A 19,252-nucleotide genomic window follows, 5' to 3' on the forward strand; every position below is an offset into this window, starting at 1 on the left:
GTCTGCCTGCAGGAGCACCTGGGTTGATGTGCTGGTTATGCATCAACTGCTACTCATTTGAGAAACACAGAGATTGTTCCTTTATTATTATGCCGAATATAGGAACGTTTGTGGCCACGGATTCAATCCCATGCTGGGGCTGATACTGAATTCTCGCCCTACAGCATGAAGCGGCCCCAACGCCCGCCCTGAGGCGGCGCATGCGCTCCCGCCCCGCGCATGCGCGGTGGCCGTCCCGCTGCGCGGCGCCTTTGTGGCGGCGGGAGCGGGTGGCGCTAGGGCCCGGGGCCGCCTCCGCTCCCGCCGGGGGTCCCGGCCCATCCCGGCCCTTCCCCACCTCCCGCGGGAGGCAAAGAAAGAGCGATGGCGGCTCGTTAGCCGGCCGTCCTCGGCTCGGCCCGGCCCGGCGGCTGCGGCCCTCCCCGCCCCGTGCCGAGCGCAGCGGGAACGCGCCTCGCCTCAGGCCGCGGCGGGAGCCGAGCGGGGCCGGGAGGCCGCCACCGCTGGACGCCGCTTCTTCTCCTCCTCCTCCTCCTCCTCCCCACCTCGGCCATGGCCACCGAGCTGGAGCCGCCGGCCGCCGGGGCCGTGTCGGGCGGGGCGCCGCTGGAGGCGGAGGAGGACGAGGAGCACTGGCTGTACGGCGGTACGGGATGGCGTGGGGTGGGGTGGGGGTGCGGGGCTGTGGCCTCACGGGTGTGTGTGTGTGTGTGTGAGCCGGCCATCTCCGGGGTGCAGCCCAGGCCGTGCTGGGATCCCTTCACCCCCCGCCATCCCCTCCCAGCTCCACAGTTCCGCCTTTCCTCTCCCCCGATGTATTCCCGCACACAGCCCCGCACACTGTGCCTTCAGGCGGCTGTTCTGAGCCTCTGGGTGCGGGTTTTGAGGTCTGTGCCTGCTGCTGAGGCTCCTGCAGGCAGCTGATGTAGGGTGTGTGGGTTTGGGATGCTTTGGAGTGGTTGTGAGATGGTTTTTGTTTGGTTCTGCCATATCTAGTTGTTAGGCTGCCCTGGGGGTACATTGGCCGTGTCACAACTGGGTATTTCTCTTGCTGTGCATGTTTTGTACTTAAATCTAGCTGGTGTGCATTCACTCAAATAATGTTATTGTTGCCGTTTTTCCAGATGACACCACTGGTAAGCAAGAAGACGGACCAACTTCTGGGTAAGTCGGAGGTTGTTTGTTCATTCTAAGACTGTGCTGCAGAGGTTGAGGTGCACTGAGCGCAGCCTGAGGAACGCCATGGACCAATACTGCTGCCAGGTGCATCCCAGTCCCCCCCATCACACGGGGCTACCACCATCAGACTGAGCTCACACACTGTTTGTACACGTGGAAGGTGAACTGGGTCAGTTGGCCCATATGATTTAAAACTCTGCCCTTTTTTCCCCTCCAATAAATTATAAATCAGATTTATTCTCCAGTTTAATTCCCAGGGAAAATAAAGTGGCCTGGGGATAGAACTTCATGTCGGTCTGCTGTTAAAACTGTGGCAGGTACTGGAAAAGCTAAAAGCCTTGAGCCTAAGTGAAAACCTTAACATGATCAAGTCGATTTTTTTTGTGTGTGTGCGGTCTGTGAACTATGTAGTTCAAGTAAGACCGTCAAGCAAAAGCTGTGGGAACAACCCAATGATCCATATTGATTTCTGTGCATGAAACTGTTGCCTGCTCTTCATGACAATAACTCCACGGTTGCACAGTGTGTTCTGTACCAGCAGGCCTTTTTCTCAGCAGTTGCTCTCTGTTGCCCTGTTTAGGTGCATGATGGTGTTAGAAGACCCCAATGCTTACAGAGCTGTGGTGTGCTCAGTGCCATCACATGCTCTTTGTCGCATTCACTGTCCCCTAGGATCACTGTAGATCTGGAATCTGGTACTTTGGTGGTTGTTACATGTACTATCCTACTGCTGCATTACATACCCTGTGCCCAGGGAATACAACAAACTGATCTCGGTGTTCCAAGGAAATAGAACAGCTCTGACATTTCTTTGCCTGCTCGTGATGGCTGTGGTCCTGTCAAGCTGTTGGTTCCCAGGGAGCAGGCATGTTAGGGATTGCCTGTCATACATTTTAATGCACACCCACGGATGCTTCATGTAACTGAAAGCTGGATGTAATCCTTGTCACTCTTAGTTAATTCATCATTGATTGTTAAGTAAGTTGCAGGATTGAGGTCGATGTTACTAAGTTGCCTGGATGTGGCAAACCACTGTGAAAGTTTTTGGAGCCATCTGTGAAGGTTTCTATAGTGCTACATCTTCTGGTCCTTGTGTGACCCACCATGTCTGTGACTTTGACCTACTTCCAGAGGCTGATTGTTCTCTTAGACACCTTTGCTAATTTGTATAACAAAAGGGTCTTCAACCATCACCTCATGAGCATCACTTCAGCTGCTGAACCTTCATCCTTCTCTTTGGCCTTAAGTTCTCTGTATATGGGGAGATTTTGCAAGATGAGCTCTTCAGTGACTGCTCACATCGTTCCTGTCTGATTTTGTTGTTGTTGTTCTTTTTTCTCACTAGCTGCTGAGTTGTGTTAGTGTGATCTGTGGCTTATCTGTTTGGTGTCTCCTTTCATGCAGCCTCCTCAGTGGTTTTAATCTGACCAGCGTTTGGATTCTGTTGGGTGTTATGTGTGTTTGCTTTTGAAGATAACCTTGTGTGTGTTTATTATCAGACGTGATGTTTTAAATTAATTGCAGAGTCGCTGGTTGTTTTTTCCCCACAAAGTCCTGGTGGCAAAACTGGCTTGGGCTATTCCAGCAGTGTGCTCTAAAAGCCCAAACTGTTTTGAAGTTCTGCTGGGTTTTTACCTGTGCCATTAGAGAAGAATGGCCTCTGTTCACCTTGCAGATCTGTAACACTCAGTATACTCTTTTCTAGCTTATGTGTGCCAGTTTGACTTCCTTGCTTGGTGAATGCAGTAGGCAATGTTAGCGTTTGTACCAACTCTTTCATGGGAGATAAATGTGAAACTGACCATTGTCGCGTTAGGACTAATCTGTAATGAACGGTAAGATGGGGGTAGATACTTCTCTGTCTCTTCATCAATAAGTAGTTGAAGTTTAACATAAGCGATCTGTGGGAAGACTAAAATCACTTTCTCCCTAATTTCTACTGGATAAATGTCCCTGTTGTTTACTATATGCACATATTGTTAGCAGTCTTTAGGACAAGATAACTTTTGTTATGCTGTGGACGTTGAATTATTGTTTTATTCTATCAGTGGTGATTGTGTCAAACCAAAACTGAAAGTTGTTGCAGCAGCCACAAGCATAAACTGCTGAGTGATGTTTGGCCTTGCTGCCTGTCTCTGGAACCTCTAGCGTTGCTCTTCCCAAGAAAAGCAAAGCCAAGCAAGGATAGTTAACGATTTGTCCTACATCTGAGGCAACTGCCAGCAGCATAAGCACACTTCATAAGTAGAACTGCTGTATGAAAGTCACCTGGGCAAATCCTTTAGAGATGTTTGTAGGTCAACCTCTAGGTTGGACTTGTCCACTTATTTTTACCTGTTGCATTTGTTAGACATGCAGAATCTTCTCATCCTCTGCAAGATGCTCCTCAGGAGAACCGGCCCGTCGGCAGCGAAGACCGAGAGGTGTCACAGCATGTATGTGTTCCATTGCAACTGATAGACGTACTTGGTTTTGTGCTTGTAAATATTCGTGTATAAAACAATCTGTTTGTGAAGGTGCTGGTCCTGCTGTCAAATACATTTGTACTATTGTGGTATCCTGATGATTCCCAATATTGGTGACAGCAGCGGGCTTTGCATCTGGTCTGTCTTGTGTAGAGGGGACTGAGCTGTGGTCTAAACATTGCTTATGCTCACTGAGGTGGCAAAGGAAGACCTCTGATGCCACAGGCTAGAAGGAAAAGTATGGTGTTGCCATCAGCTCAATATATAACGTTATTTGGGGGTCAGTAAAATACTGGGAATGCTGCAAGAGAAGGCCCAAAGTGCTCAGGTTGCTGGGGGTCTCATTTTGATTCTTCTCAGACCTCATCTCATTGCTGAATGGGTGGGAAGAGGCTTACTTTTCCCCTCCCTCGTCCTCCAGTCTGTTCAGTGGGGTGCAACTCCATGGGCAACTTTGTACAGCTCTGGATTGCAGTAGAAAGCATTACCTCTATATCAGGTCATTCTTTATAACAGCCCTCCCTCGTACAAGATTCATAAGATTAGAATTACTGTCCAGGGGAACTTCTCAAGTTTATGTGCTAGTAAACTCCTGTGTGTTTTTCCTATTGTAAGGCCCTTCCAAGTGGAGAAGATGATGAAGAAGACAGTGATAGTGACAGCGATGACGATGATGTGAAAGTTACTATTGGCAATATTAAAACGGGAGCACCATCATACATGTACGTATCACCAGTTGTGATGGCAGGGTTTGATCCAAGGTTGACCTGGTGCATTGATTGGTATTGGAAGTGGGGATAAGGGCTGGTCTGCGTTCTGGGAGGCATGGAGCAATGCCATTCCAGAAAGCAGGAATGAAATTGCTCATTGAAATCCATTGTTAAAATAGGAATGATGATTCATGGATCTGCTGTTGGAAAATTAACCAAATATTTATTTATTATTGCTTGACTGAGTAAAATTGAAGTTGGAAAGCTACATTTAACTCATCATCTGTGAAAACTTCAAGAAGCAAGATCTGTATTGTTAACATACATCTCCAGTCACAGAGGTAGTTTGAGTCTGGTGGATTGCTTTGCATAGCAGTGCTCCATCCTTTCTGTCAGCAGCTCACTAGATTTTGCAGACATACTTTTTGAAATCTGTTCCTTCTTCACTTCTCATTCTGTGGTACAGGTGCAGCTTGATTTTCCATGTTGTTCAGAACCATTTAAATCATAGAATCATGGAATGGCCTGGGTTGAAAAGGACCATAATGATCATCTGGTTTCAACCCACTTGCCATATGCAGGGCCACCAACCACCAGACCAGGCTTCCCAGAGCCACATCCAGCCTGGCCTTGGATGCCTCCACGAATGGGGCATCCACAACTTCCCTGGGCAAGCTGTTCCAGTGTTAAATGACTATACTCATTCTTCTAGCTGCCAACAACTCTCTGAGATGCTTTTGCGTTCTTGATTAAGACAACTCCTTCATATCAATGTTGTTGGCCAGTATGTTTCCAGCATTTCCACAGGATTAGGGAAAATTAATTATGCCCAGTGAATTTCACCTTTAGGGTGCTCCAGCTTAGTACTAATAATTGTAGAGAGGCGTGAGTAAACCAAAGTGAGCTAAGTGTCTTGTGAAGGATGTCAGGGTTTTACTTTACTGTTTATAGAAAAACTCCAGATAATTTGCCTGCATACCAATCTAGTCATTCTTTTCCATACAGGGGAACTCCTATGAATCTAAACTTAAAAACGGGTAGAGGCTATGGAGCATCAGCTTCAGGTATTGCTGTTACTTTCATCCTTCGCATTTTGTAGTATTTCACTTCTCTGGCAAGAGCAGCCAAAGCAGCTACAAATCTTGTTCTCTGGAGGAAAATAAATTAGTGAATCTGATTTAAAGTCGGAACAATAAATGGAGAGAGAAAGAAAAAAGTCTGGCCTGGAGTATTATCCACACAGATTTCTGCAGATCAATTTTTCCCCACCATTCAGTTTAATTTATGTAGTATATTGAGACTTGTATTCTGTCCTTCCTCATACATGAGTCTGTCCTTTCGTGGCCTTTGCATGCTTCAGTAATTTATGTATGCAAACAACAACTTACCCTCTGACTGAGAAGATGAGCACAAATTTCCCTTGGAGGTTCATTACCCAATAGGGTTTTTTGGATTCCAGTTAGTACATTGACAGGATTTATACTGAGCAGATGAAGGCTTTTGTTTTGAGAAAAACTGCATGTTTGGGGAGGGAGAAGTTCGCATTTGGCCTGGGGAGAAAAGCTCTTTTCTTTGTTTGGGGTAAATTTCATGCATGCTGTAATCATTTACTGCTGTTGTATCAGTCTGTGTTGAATTTGCTTCTCTGCTGTTCAACTGCAGCGTAGTCCAGCAATTTACAGAGTAACTCAACTTTTTTTATTATTTAAAAGTTGATTGTGGTTTCCCCTGTGCTGTAAAGCCAGCACTGAATTCAGAGTAGAACTTTTTTAACTAGAGCAATTTGCTCCACAAATTAGTGGATTAGAGGCATTGCATTAAAGGTAGTAACGTTTTCTCTTTCTCCAAAGCCAAGTTGCAGCCCAAAGGTATTGATTTAGATGCCGCAGGGAACATAAACGGATTGCCTGTTATAGAAGTGGATTTAGATTCATTTGAAGACAAACCATGGAGGAAACCAGGTGGGGCCTCACAGTTTCTTGTGGTAAACATATTTTGCAGTTGTCTTTTTAATTTCACATGTACTTCCTGTCCTTTTATTGCTGCCAGGGTAGGTGGGTATTTGTATATGCACAGTCTCTTTTGTCTTCATCATTTGTATTAGGGGAATTTCTCACAGCCATGAACTCTTCAGAAATAATTATTTTCCCAGTAGGCTCTGTATATTATCTATTCAGAAGTTTTACTATGCTTAGTAAGTAGTACTTCTCTAAGATTCTCTGTGGCATTTCCTGGTATTTCTTGTCTGCATGAAGTGAAGGGTATCAGAGTATAGCAGTGCATATAACTGTGTTGTTGTATTATGGTATCAAATCAGCACTAAGTACCCTGTGATTAATAATAGCTAGTACAGAAAGTGTGGTTGTTCATGTATCGGAGTCTTCCTATTGACTGTGGTGTGAGAATGAGGGGGCTAGGAAGAAAAAAAGTTGAAAGGAAAACAAGTTCAGAGTCAGTGCATGGAAAGCAGTAATAATCAGTCTGGTAGTGCTGACATCCCTGAACCAAAACAGTGCAAACTAGCCCTAAAAAACAGCACTGGAGTATGAATAGAGAGGGAAGGTGTCTGCAGAGGTGTGAACCATAAGTTAATTTGAGATGGCAACTAAGTAGCTTACTCAGCAGCATTTCAGGTTTATGTTCTTAACAGGTAATTGTTCAGCAGGTTTGTATCTCTTTAAGAGAGAGAGCATGAAGAAGTACGGTGTGGAAAAAATAATAGAAGGCTGAAATATAGGCCAATCAAAGAGATAAGGAAATGTTTCTGAATCTGCATTGCTGACATCTGCGTATCTAGGAGGTGCAGCAGGAGTGGCTTGCTTTGGAGACAGACTTAAACCTCACTTTCTGTATCAGCTGCTTGTTTTAGAACTGTCTGGCTTGAAGTGCCCTTGCAAGGGGATGGAAGGGACACTTCAGCAAGGTGCAGGATATCCTAAGATGCTTCCAGATGCCAGGTGTGCCCTGCAGAGCTGTAGCATTTGTCTCTGTGCATCTGCATCCTTTTGGCAAGCAGTTTGAGGCCTCCTTTCTTGCTTAGAAGTGTTCATGTGGAAACCGAACCTTTTACAGAAGAGTGAATATCAAAGTAATATGACATCTTGGATGACCACAGTTAGGACTGTGACCGAGATGTAATAGTGTAGCAGAGCTGTATCAATAAAAAAAAAAACAACTTTAGAACTGTTTCATCAAATGGCTGAGCCCCACAGTTTCTGCTCAGAAGAACAAAGGCTGTGATGCCGCCTGAGCTTTGCTAACAAAAGGTTCTGTGGCACCACTCCGTTTGCTGGCAGTGCTTGGTGTGTTTTCCCAGTTCTCAGCTCTTTTGGACAATTGTATAAAACCAGTCTGGAAAAAAATCCAGTTGCTGAATAACTATTTGCAAGCATCTCTTTTTATAGCCTGCATACATTCTGTATTCTACTTGCCAGGCAGTCTCGATGCTTTCTAGGCTGCAGTCCCCTTCCCAGTTCAGTTGCAGCAGTTTTAGCTGTGGCACGCAGCAGCTTTCTGACAGGATGAAATGAACTCTATAAATAAAGACTTGTTCTCTTACCTTTGTTTGAGCTATTAGAGGACAGTTTGAGAATGCAGGCCTACCAGAATCCCATTGTTAACCTCTGCTCCCTTTATCAGGTGCTGATCTTTCTGATTACTTTAATTATGGATTCAATGAAGAAACGTGGAAAGCTTATTGTGAAAAGCAGCGACGGCTTCAGCTTGGGCTGGATCCTGCTCCTCCCATCAGCACTGAAAATAAGATCACGGTAGGTGACGTGTAATCGTTGCGTGTGCATACAGTAAAACTAGGACTTGTTTTTTGTAGTCATGGAGAAGACAGACAGTACAAGGGCACCTGGTAACTTAGTACTGAACTGTTCCCTATTCCTTCTAGTGATGAGAAATACAAAAATATCTTCAGTCGTTAAATCTCATTGCTAAAAGTGCTCCAACAGCCTGGAGAGTTAGAACTGCTTGAGCAACAAGACCTGAGTGAATGTCTGGTTGACTTCAAGGCTGTCCAGGTTTTGGGGTGTCGGACTGGTAGATCCTGTGGATAGGGGTATGATTGATGGAACTATTGATTTCAGGGTTGATCTGAGTGGAGCTGGGTATCAGTGGCTGTTTTGTGTTTAGTGATTGCTTTGGGTATGACCCTTTGTAGAATTTCATTAGGTGGCTAACAGCTTTTAATCTGAACTCGAACCAATGAGTCAAGAACAAATATTACTGTTTTCAGTTTTGATTTGAGGACTAAGTGAAACCAAATGTGAGATTATTAAGCTTTTGGACTTCTAATGGGGTAAAATGTGGACAACAGTTTGGAATAGCCAACTAGTTAACAGAAATGTCAGCACTATTGACTGTAGAATAGATTGTTTGCTCATAGGAGCACTGTAATTGTTTCTCAGTGGAGACCTTTAGTAGAGAATCATCTCTAATGCTTCATTGATTTGATAGGAAATGCGTTGAACTTGTGTGTTATGTATTGCCTTCCTTAGGTCCAGCAAGGAAGAACAGGAAATGCTGAAAAAGAAGTGGAAAATAATATCATAAAAACAGAATTCAAAACAGACTTCTTGGCTCTGGTGGGAGGACGCATGAAAGCTGGGCCACCTCCTAATAGGTAGGAGATGATGCAGATATAAGGCTTGAGTGCGCTCTGACATAGTTGGGATCCACCTGGGTTATATCTGAACCTCCTCAAACCTGAAACTGAAGGAAGATTAAATTTTACAGGAAGCTACTTTGGCCATTCATTCCCTGTTGTCATCTGCAGTAGCGCTTTGCTTAGTGGTGTGCAGCCCCTGCCTGCTCATTTATGGTCCCCTGTACTCTGATCAAAGGGTAGCAGCTCCGGGACTGGGAAAAACAAGACAAATCCCTCAGCTTTGAGAGCACACCTTGCTGACTGCTTACGCTTACTTGGCTTGTTCTCATTCCCTTGATGTTAATCTTCGCCTTTAAATGAGGATGAATCACATGTTTGGTAGCTGATGAGAGGAGCTATTGGTTTCTGAACATGTGTGCCACACTGGTAGATGTGTACTGATTTATATCTTCCTGCCACAAGAGAATCCACAAGGCTGGACTAAGCAAAACAGCTGAGTTACTTTGATTGGCAGCCACTTGTAGGGAAATCGCTTTGACTTTATAAGGTAGAAGGGTTTTTTAATCAACAGCTTCAGAAAAATAAAGCTTTAAGGAACTAGAAAGGTCAGAGGCTTGGAGTCCAATAGTCTTGCATCCCAGCTTTCCTTTTTCCAAGTAAAGCTTTGTCTGAGAAAGAATCAACCAAATACTTCAAGTATAAGCTTATAAAACACTTCTCAGTCTGTTTGCATGTGAGCACTTCGCTAGCATTTCTGTCACAGTTCATAGTGTCATCAGATTGGTCCTGTTTGTTTTTCCAGATGTTATGCATCCCTCCTAAACTTTGAAAAATCTACAGCCCTGTAAGGGAAGCTGGTGCTATTTTAATTATGCTGCATTTCTGTCCATGTTAACTAGCAGTCTGGTTTAGAAAATACTAATACAGGCTAATGGAGCTCTTGGTCAGGACCAGGAGCTAGCAGGGAGAACTGCTCCTTTTAATGTCTTTGAGCCTAAAAAGATACATCTGCTTTGTACCAGGAAGCTGGGTGGGACAATTGATGTGATCGGTGGCCAGGCAGGCACAATTAGAAGAGTGGAAGGAAGACGACGTGATAAGCATGCCTCTGAAGAAAACCCAATTCAGGTAAATGATTGGAGCTGCCTTGAAATTGTTCTGATTTTTACTGCATTTTCTGTGAATTCTGATAAAAGTCTGTGCTTTCCTGACATGCCTTATAACTGTTCCCATCTAGTAGCAGGTAGTGTATCACCCCTCCTAAAGTGTATGTATGCATCACTCTTTTTTGCAGGTTGAATTAACTTCTGTGCTAAAGGCTTTACCTTGCTAGGATCTAGAGATTGTCCTGTCAAACACCAGCCTTCCCATCTGGCCTGTATTACCAGGTCTTAAAAGAAGCAATAGCCTAAGGCTTCAAACTGGATCCAGTTCAGATCTTTTATGTCCGTCAATTTCTGGTTGACTTACATGGCAAGAACTCATCTCTTCCCACCTTTCTCTTACCACCCTTAATTCACAAAAAAATAAGGACAACTTTACCGTTCCTGGGCACAGTTTTTGGTTTGTGTTTTTACATGTGTTTTCATGCTCTGTTTACTCTTCAGTGGTCAGTTTCCTGCTTCTGCCAACTGAGACCATAAAAAGAATTTGTTAAGAGAAAGTTTGCTGGGTGATGGTTGTTTTTCCTCCCACTTAGAAGCATTGATGGCCTGTATTTCTGAGTCATTCTGGTCTCCCTGCATATTGATCATTCCTTCAGTAGTAGTGTGTGTTTAACCTACTTTGTTGGAGATGTGAATCCAGTTTTCCTCTGACCTACGTGGTCACAGTCTAGAACAGAATTGGCCTCTTGTTGTCCTTGTGAAAGACAAAACGGATTTAAAGAAGACTAAAAGATGACAAATAAGAAGCAGTGCAGGGTCCCCCTTGAGGATGGCTGCTCATTATTGGAAGCCTGTGCAGGTGCCAGTTCTATTGGAGGCTGCATTCAGCCTCTCAGCAGTGGAACAAATGTTGTTTGTAACACTGAAACATTCAGCTATCTTGCACAGTTGTGCATACTACTTGAATGTGGTCTTGTTGCTATTCTGCTTAAGAGAAGGTATGCTTGTAAGCATATTGTTTGCTTTGATAACTTTCTTCCTCCCCAAAGGGTGCTGTGCCCAGGCCCAGCACGACCTAATCTTTTCAGGTATCTCAGGTTGGTGATACGCTTCCTTTATGCTGGTGCACTGAAGTCCTTTCTGCAAGAATGAATAGACTAAAAACAGTTTTCTTTTTCCTCTGCCTCCCAAGGTTCTTGGGGATCATGGAAGCAAACCCCAGCCCCCGCAGCAGCCCCAGCAGCCGGCGCAGCCCCAGCAGCCCCCACAGCAGCAGCCCTTTGCTCCCCCAGCCGGTCCACCACCACCCCCACTGGCCGGACCCCCACCACCGCATTTCCTGCACCCTCCTCCTCCTGTCACCTCTGTGCCACCACCACTGCACCCTCCAGGTGGGTGCTGAGCAGTGCAGGCAGCTCGGCTGCAGGCTGGGGTATTCCAGGCTCAGCAGATCAGAGGTTTGGTCAGTAATTGCTGCATGCAGACAGGCAGCAGGTCCTTGGCCTTAACCAATCATGGCTCAGCATCTCTATCAACCATTTTAGCATTTATTCTTAAATATTGTTATAATGGCATCTGTTCCTTGAAGAAAAAACTCTACGTTATGTTTGGATTAGAGGGTCTTTAGTTGTTGTGGATTCTTTCACTTTATTGATAAATGTAAGGAAATGGGTTTCTGGTTATCTGTGGAGGAAGAAAAGAGCACAAGAGTTGCTGACCTGTGTCAGATCAGCAGGCTGTTTAGCACAGCATCTGCTTGATTCTGACTTGTTTCAGGTGCTCCATGAATAATGCTAGAAATGCAGTATGAGGAGGCAGCAGAATTAAATATTATGATATGAAGGTAAACAGACCATCATTTGGGCAAACAATACTTTGTAAGCCAGTTACTGCTTAACAGCCCATTTTTTTTTCACTGGCTTGTGTATTCAAATGTGTGAAACCTTATTCAAAAGCTTTAGCTTGAAGTACAGAGGATGACGTTCTTTTCCTGTTGTCCTCATTTGTTTTCCTTGCTTGTTTGTTTCCATAGGTTTGCCACCACCCGGTCCAATTCCAGGTAGGTGTTAACTTGCTCTAATGACAACAGCATGCACAGATGGCCCTATTGAGCATTTGGATTAAGTAACTTGAAAGAGGATGACACCGAGGGCCATTTTAGAGCACAATTAATCGAAGGTTAATAAACTCCAGTGCAGTGCTGAACTCTAGCTGCTTATCTTGTATTTTGGACCTGAATAACAATTAGTAGGGATTCTTCTTTCTTCCTTTTTTATCAATCTTAAGAACAATCCAGGCACTGAAATGGAGAACTCCAGATAGCAAAAGCCAGTTAGATTTGAAATAGTTTAGTTCTTATTTTGCCATCTTACACAGCAAGTCTTTGAGTGACAAACTGATGATTTGTATAGGAATTTGGAGTGTGAGACTGGGCAGAAGGAATGTGAGAAATGCCAAAGAAATGCCATTTCCATCAGAAGCCTTTGCTTCATAGTATGCCTTGGAGCTGGTGAATGCTAATAAAGAAATGTAACAACCAATCTTTAGCATAAACTGTGAGCCTCACTAGCTCAAAGCTACCATAAAACTGAGATTCCTTTAATTGTAACTATTTTTTTTCTACTGTAAATTTTGCCTAATCCAGGGAAAAAAAAACATGTAGCACTTTGTTTCCAAGGCTGGTGGCCACCACATACATGCAAGCAGTGGCCTGCCTCTGCATTATACTGTACACTTGATTCATCTACCTGCAGAAGGTCTGCACCCAGAGCACTTTTTGGACCCAATGTGCTTGTCCTCACTGAGTGTCAGACATGTTGGACTTGTTGCATGACTTTCATGTTTGTGCTTTTGTGTTCATGGTATGCCCAGGGCTTCCCAAATAGGAATGCAGAAAGCCTCTACCAGCTGGGCTGTCTCTGAGACTGAGATAACTTCTGTTTGTTCAAACATGGCTTTTCATGCTCCTCTCAGTGTACATTAATATTGCAGAGCTGGTTTTCCTTGTAGCAGTTAAAGTAACCTTTAAGTACTCCTAGTAAACTTGGACTTAGAAAGCTTTACTGTAGTGAAACCGGATGCAAATGCTGGTCTTGATTCTAGACACTGCAGCACTCAGGTGCTAGTTAAGTGCATTTAGATTGAAGCAGTTTGGGAGGAGTAAGGTAGAAGGAATGCCTGGGCTGCTGCAAGGAACTTACAATTCAGGTAACTGGGTTGAAAAGGGAGATGAAGGAGAATACCTGCTAATTATGGTAATGAAGGTGATCCACCACCATTATTGCTAGGTGTTCATAACAGTAGCACTTTGAAGTACTTGCACTTGGTGAGCAAGTGTGATTGAAACGCTCTAGGCATTGTATTTTATTGGAAGGTCTTTAAATAAAGAAAAGAAAATATAAGCATCTAAAGGTGAGACTGTCCTTCAGCTTGTTGCAGCATAGGTCTCCGCAAGGTGAGTTAGAGACTTCAGGCTTCTTCTATTGCAATGAGACCCTCTTCTTGGGAGGGGTTCTGCTGACCTACTTTAGATGCTTACAGGAAGAGGTGATGAATTGTCCCAGGTTTCATCAGCTGAGCTGGCTCAATCTCCATGGACCTGAAGAGGAGCCTGGAGCTGCTGGCTTGAACATAAACAGCTGCAGTTGGGCAGATGGCTCCTATCTTTTCAATCAGCACAGTGTGCTCTTTTTTGTTGTTGTGTAATGGTGAGCAGATGAATTTTTATGCAAAAGTAAACCAATGGATGTCAGTAACTGCTATAGAAAATAATGGTTGCTTGCAGTTAGGAGCAAAAGCTTAAGGAGTTCTCTTAAGAGCAATTGGCATGTCCTTCTCACTTACACATCACTTAAGGTTGAGGAGTTTTTAAAGGCTCATGTCACTTCTGAAGGTCTCCTTTGTACACTGCTTAAACTGCTTAGCCTATGGTCTCTGCCTTGTTGGTGCCGTGTCTTATGATTTTTAATTGTACGAATACATGCCCAGAAAATTGGCTTTCTATAAGAGCACAGCTAGTTTTAATGCTGGTTGGAGATATAACTCTAAAGGGAAAATACCGCATTCCAAACAGGTCTTTGTTCAAACATTTTATTTTAAACTTTAACTGTGTTTACCTGTAAGCAGCAATGAAGTCTTGTTCCCCTCAAGTACAGCTGTGGTCTCTGTGTGCTGACTTCCATTCTGTGTTTAGGGCTGTTCCCGCCGCCTCTGGCCCCACCGCCAGCTCTCCTCATCCCAACGCTGGATGGGTAAGGCCATGCCTGGGGTGGGCTCCCCATGGTCAGCAGTGGTGCAGGGTCCTCCTGAAGTCAGTGCCAGTGGTTGTTAGTCTAGGTTTTGGCTGGGATGGGAGATGGGAGAAGGTTCCAGATTGAATTCTGTTTGCAAGGTGCTGACTGATTTGGTTTGCTGTGCTAATGGCATAGGAAGGAGTCAATAAGTTCTAGGGTTGCATTTAAGTGTAGAACAGAGCAGCTGATAGCACGTTATGTTCATCCAGCTTTCCTGTGAGTCTCCAGGTACTTTGTAAGCATGGGTTATTTCCCAGGCAGCTTTCTGTGCCCGAGTTAAACCAGGGAGGGGTAAAGCAAGGCAAGCAGTTGAGGTAAAACAGTTTCAAAAGGTGTGACAAAGCAACTGCACCTGTGGGCACTGCTGAGGATTTACAATGCAAAGTTAAACACAGTCACTGGAACCAGGGGTTTCCTGTGAGGATGTTCTTCATAAAACATGGGTTAAATGTGCAGCACAGACATACCTACAGGTGGTTTAGCCGAGGGCTGATGAAGTGAGTAACCTGCATTCCATTCTCTCTCTCTAAAAGGCAGCCAGCCAGCTACAACAACAGACAGCCCCCTCCATTTGGCTACAATTCTGCGGGTGAGTACTGAGAACAAGGAACAGTCAGACTGCCCACATCTTCTTTGGTGTTTGGTGGTTCAGGCTTTAGCCTTACAGACACCTGCTTTCTTTGACTCCGGGACCCTGTTTGTGGCTTGAACTATCACAGTCAGCAGAAACACTGGATCTGACTATTCCATAAGGTGTTCAGAAAGATGGATGTGGCCCATACTGCAGCAATGACAAACAGTTTTGTAGTTGAGTCCTAAGCCTAAGCTCACTGCTTTCAATGTAGGTATCTAGCTACAGAGAATCTTCCTGTGTGCCTCATCAGCATTTTCTCATGCTTGTTTGCATGCACATTGGCTCTTCCTTTTCCAGCACCCTTCAGGGATAAGCACAGCCATCAGCTTTACATCTCCTCCATGAGCTTTTTAGTGCCCTCCTTCACTTTATCATGTTCCTTGCCTGCAGGCACATGCAGGCATCTGACTTTTGGTTCTCTAGTGGCAGAGGCAGTGCCAGAACTTATTTTCCTTCCTGTCGCAGCCCTGCCTGCATGCAGTGCTTGCATCCTCTCTGCTTTCCTTGGTGACCAGTGGCGTGGGGCCACGACCTGATCCAGTTGGGCAGGTCCTGCAGGCCAGTGCCTGGGTTGGAACCTACTGGTGTCTCTGGGCTCATCAGGTGGCATCCTTAAGTCGCAGCCACTGTCCCGGCTTCTACCTTAGACCCCAGAAGTGGAGCCTTGTAATGGCTGTCCGATTTAATGTCTGACCAGTAAATATCTGGTCATGATTGTGTCTTCCTCAGGGAAGAGGTGTTCACATGTTCTTAGTGAGCTGGTAAAGGCGAACACAGAGATGTGGGTGCTATGGGGAGCTGGGCCTTTGTTGTCTCCAAGAGCAGGGTAACCCCTTTAGGTCCAGCTGTTTGTCTGGGTACGGCTGCAGGAATGGATGGGTGGGAAGGATGCTGATACTGCTCCGGGCAAACAGGATTGCTGCTGTCTTGCTGCAGACTCGGGTTTCATCAGCTACCCACCCATCTCCACGTCCCACACGCCCTGGGTGACCACGGTGGACAAAGGTGCGAGCGGCTCCAGCAGCAGTCACTGGGAATACTCAGGCTCACGGCGAGAAAGAGAGCGAGAACGGGAGCGGGAACGGGACAGGGACCGCACACCCACCACCAGCGAGTACAGCAAGTGAGTGCTGGGGCCTGGCAAGGTCCTGCTGCAGCCGCCCTGCTGGGGCTCAGCCTTGTCCTGGGTGCAGAAAGCTTTGGCCAAAGGTTGGGGCCGTACCAGTTACGTTTTCTGGCAAAGCGCACTTTGGATGAATAGGAGACAGAGCCAGGAGCCAGTGTCACTGTCTGATCTCCTGCTTCTTTTCTTTTTGTTTAATCCAGCAGGACCAGTTCTGCTTGCTCACCCACTTGTAATGTGAGGCTAGTGAATGGAATAGCCCCTCTCTGTTTACTTGGTGTTTTACAGCTCAGTGTGAAACAGCAGCCATAAAAGCTGCTGCTTCTTGTCTTATAAATGAAACAGTGACATCAAAGAGAGAAGCTGTGCAATGCTCAGCTGTCCTGCAGAGGCTTCAGGAGGAGCCAGCCAGGAAACAGGAATCCCTCAAGAGACCCTGGGTGCTCCTGAGCAGTGCTGGAACAGTCATTTAGCTGGGAGCTGATGGGAGCAGGTTGCAGCAGCTTTCAAAATTGGAGTAGGGAAGAGCCTATGGGATGAGTCTGGGTTTGGGTGCATTGTACCTCCCCTTCTTTGTACATTGGTTGGATGAGGTGCCTTGAGCGCCTGGGTGCAGGCAGGAAGACCCCATCAGTGACTCACAGTTGCAGTGTGGGCAACCTGAGTTTTTAAAGTCACAAAGAAGAAAACAGCCTGTGTTGGTAGCAGGGAGTGACAAACTTTGGTGGGAGGAGGGGGGTTCTTTGGTCCTGTGAGCACGTCTCCTGGCTCCAGGGCTCACAAGCATCACATCCACACCTCACTTCCCGCTCTGTTCCCAGCGAGGACGAGCGATACCGCTACTACGGTCGGGAGCGCAGCTATGACTTTGAGCGGGACTATCGCCGCAGCCGGGACCGCAGCCGGGAGCGGGAGGACCGTCACCGTGAGCGCAGGCACCGCGACAAGGAGGAGAGCAGCAAGCACAAGTCCTCGAGGCGGTAAGGGCCACATGGGGCTGAGCTGGGCTGTTTATTGGTGGGAGCTCACCTTCGCTGTGGACAAGAAGCTGGGTGCTCTAAGGGTGTGCTTCGGTCACTTTGATGTGTTTATTATAAATAAAGAGTGCTCTGCCTGGGATTGGCGCATTTGGGTCTCTGCTGTGGCAGAGCTGTGCTGCTGCAGGCTCTGAGGCCTTTCCTCTCCTCTCTCCACCCCCCAGCAAGCAGCATGAGAGCGAGGAAGGGGAGAGCCATCGGCGCCACAAGCACAAGAAGAACAAGCGCAGCAAGGAGGAGAAGGAGACCAGCGAGGATGGCACCCAGGAGGGAGAAGAGCAGGACAGCAAGGAGTGAGGGCCTCAGGAGGGATGTGCTGCTATGGAACCAGCGCGGCGGTGGTGACGTTTCGTTCCGGTTTTATTTTGTGTTTTCTTCTTGTTTTTTTCCCAAGGGAAGAGGGCCTGGCTCTGGGTGAGCAGTGAAGCTCATCGCAGTGGTTTGAGTTGAGGCTGCACGTGCAGTGAAACTTTTGTTTTCTTTTTTGATACGAGACAAAATACAGCAGTACTAGTATATAAAGCACTGAGCTACTCTATTCATAAACATCCTTAGGGAGAACTTTGTTGTATCAGATCCTATGGTTTCTGATGGAAGATGGCTTCAGCTGAAACTAACGCATTTAGCTAATAGGTTTTTTTTTGTGTTTTTTTTTTTTTTTATGACCATCATTCCTCTTTTGAAAAACAGGACAGTAAGTGCAACCTGGAATTTATTGTCCAAAGCAAAGTGTGATTTAGATCCCGAGAGCCAGCTTAGAGACTGCCTTCTAGTAGCGAAGTCACCCCAAGATACAGTTGTGTATAGCTATGAAAACACTTGTGTGTGCCAGGCAGCAGTCTGTGAGGAGCAGCAGCTCCTGCTGGTGGGCCTGGGTCTGTCTGACTGTGCTCTGCTGCCTTTGGGAAGCTGCTGTGTTCACACAGGGTATGCAAAGACTTCAAAGCTTCTTTTCATCCATCACAAACGTAGTTCTACCACGTTACACCCCTAAGCGGAAAACCAATGGACAACCCGTAGTAAGAGCATAAATTTCTTCTTAATTAGCTTTGACTAACCGTTGTGTTTTCTTTTTAACCAAGGGTTGAGCTGAACGATGTAGCACATTAGGTAACGAGTCCCATCCAGCAGTTTGCCCTCGTGGGGTTGGCTTCTTTCTATTTGGATAACACCGACACTCCTGTGCAATGCATTCCTTCCCCCCTTCCATCTTACAATAAATTCAGTCCAATTCCAGACTTTGCTTGGCCTTTAGTGCTGGTTGAGGAGGGTACAAACATAATTCTGGGTGGGAAGAAGAGGGGAAGTAGTTTTGAGGGGTTCTGGTATGCCTGGTTCTTAAAGAGAACGTTGCACTTCTGTTAGCATGAATTCAGATGTCTCATTTTAAGTATCTTCCACTGTTTTCACTCAATATTTCAAACTGTTCTAAATCCCTGCCCTACGATAATGTGGTTTTGAAACTTTACATATTTTTTTGTATTGTAATCTCGCAAGTCGGAGTGTCACGTGGAGCTTGCAACTGTAGAGACTCGAGCCAGTACAGCACTACGGTAACAGTTTATATGCTATGACGGTGCATTTGATGGGCCATTAACTATCAAACCTATGGGGAGAAGAATAAAGTATGGGTTGGTTTTTTTTTTTCTTGGTTGGTTTGTTTTGTAACTGATTTTAAAACATGCTTTGAGGTGACGGGATGTACCTGTGTGCCATCAATCAGCTGCAGAGCAGGGACACGATCAGGCTTCAAGGTCCCCGGGCCAGGGGAGCACCATGGATCCTTGCTGGTGCCTCCAGAGCAAGTTTGTGTTCTGTAATTATGAAATCCGATTTCTTTTCCAGGACATGATCTCTGAAATCACTGGGGCACTGAAGGAAAGGCCAGGCACAGACAGTGCCCTCAGACCTGACTGAGCTGGTTTTAGCCTTTCTTGAATCAGGGGAAAATGCTTGTCAGTAGAATTTCATGCTAAGGTAAGCGTAGGGTTTGACCCCCAGCCAGTTCCTTCTCCTCCATTTTCTGCACTCAGGTCCAAGGGCTGTACCCAACTATTCTACATCCCTGCCCCTTCTCTCTTCCCGTGTTTG

At 45.8% G+C, this 19,252-nt stretch overlaps 1 protein-coding gene across 2 annotated transcripts; it reads left to right on the forward strand.

The window, feature by feature from the left end:
- Window positions 1-245: 245 nt before the first annotated feature.
- LOC107312844 (pre-mRNA 3'-end-processing factor FIP1-like) lies at window positions 246-18,804 on the forward strand. 2 transcript variants are annotated; one of them, XM_015860636.2, is made up of 16 exons: window positions 246-646; window positions 1,125-1,164; window positions 3,530-3,614; window positions 4,260-4,366; window positions 5,360-5,418; window positions 6,205-6,315; window positions 7,994-8,124; window positions 8,860-8,984; window positions 9,992-10,097; window positions 11,268-11,466; window positions 12,108-12,134; window positions 14,268-14,325; window positions 14,901-14,956; window positions 15,938-16,124; window positions 16,946-17,104; window positions 17,326-18,804. In XM_015860636.2, exons 1-16 carry the CDS (start codon window positions 553-555, stop codon window positions 17,456-17,458), a joined length of 1,677 nt encoding a protein of 558 aa, XP_015716122.1. In that variant the 5' UTR covers window positions 246-552; the 3' UTR covers window positions 17,459-18,804. The 2 variants fall into 2 exon arrangements, with proteins under 2 accessions (XP_015716122.1, XP_015716123.1); XM_015860637.2 differs by lacking the exons at window positions 246-646; window positions 1,125-1,164 and adding an exon at window positions 2,892-3,014.
- The last annotated feature ends 448 nt before the right edge of the window (window positions 18,805-19,252 follow it).

Source organism: Coturnix japonica, chromosome 4 (assembly GCF_001577835.2).
Source record: "Coturnix japonica isolate 7356 chromosome 4, Coturnix japonica 2.1, whole genome shotgun sequence".
In the NCBI taxonomy this organism is placed as follows: domain Eukaryota; kingdom Metazoa; phylum Chordata; class Aves; order Galliformes; family Phasianidae; genus Coturnix; species Coturnix japonica.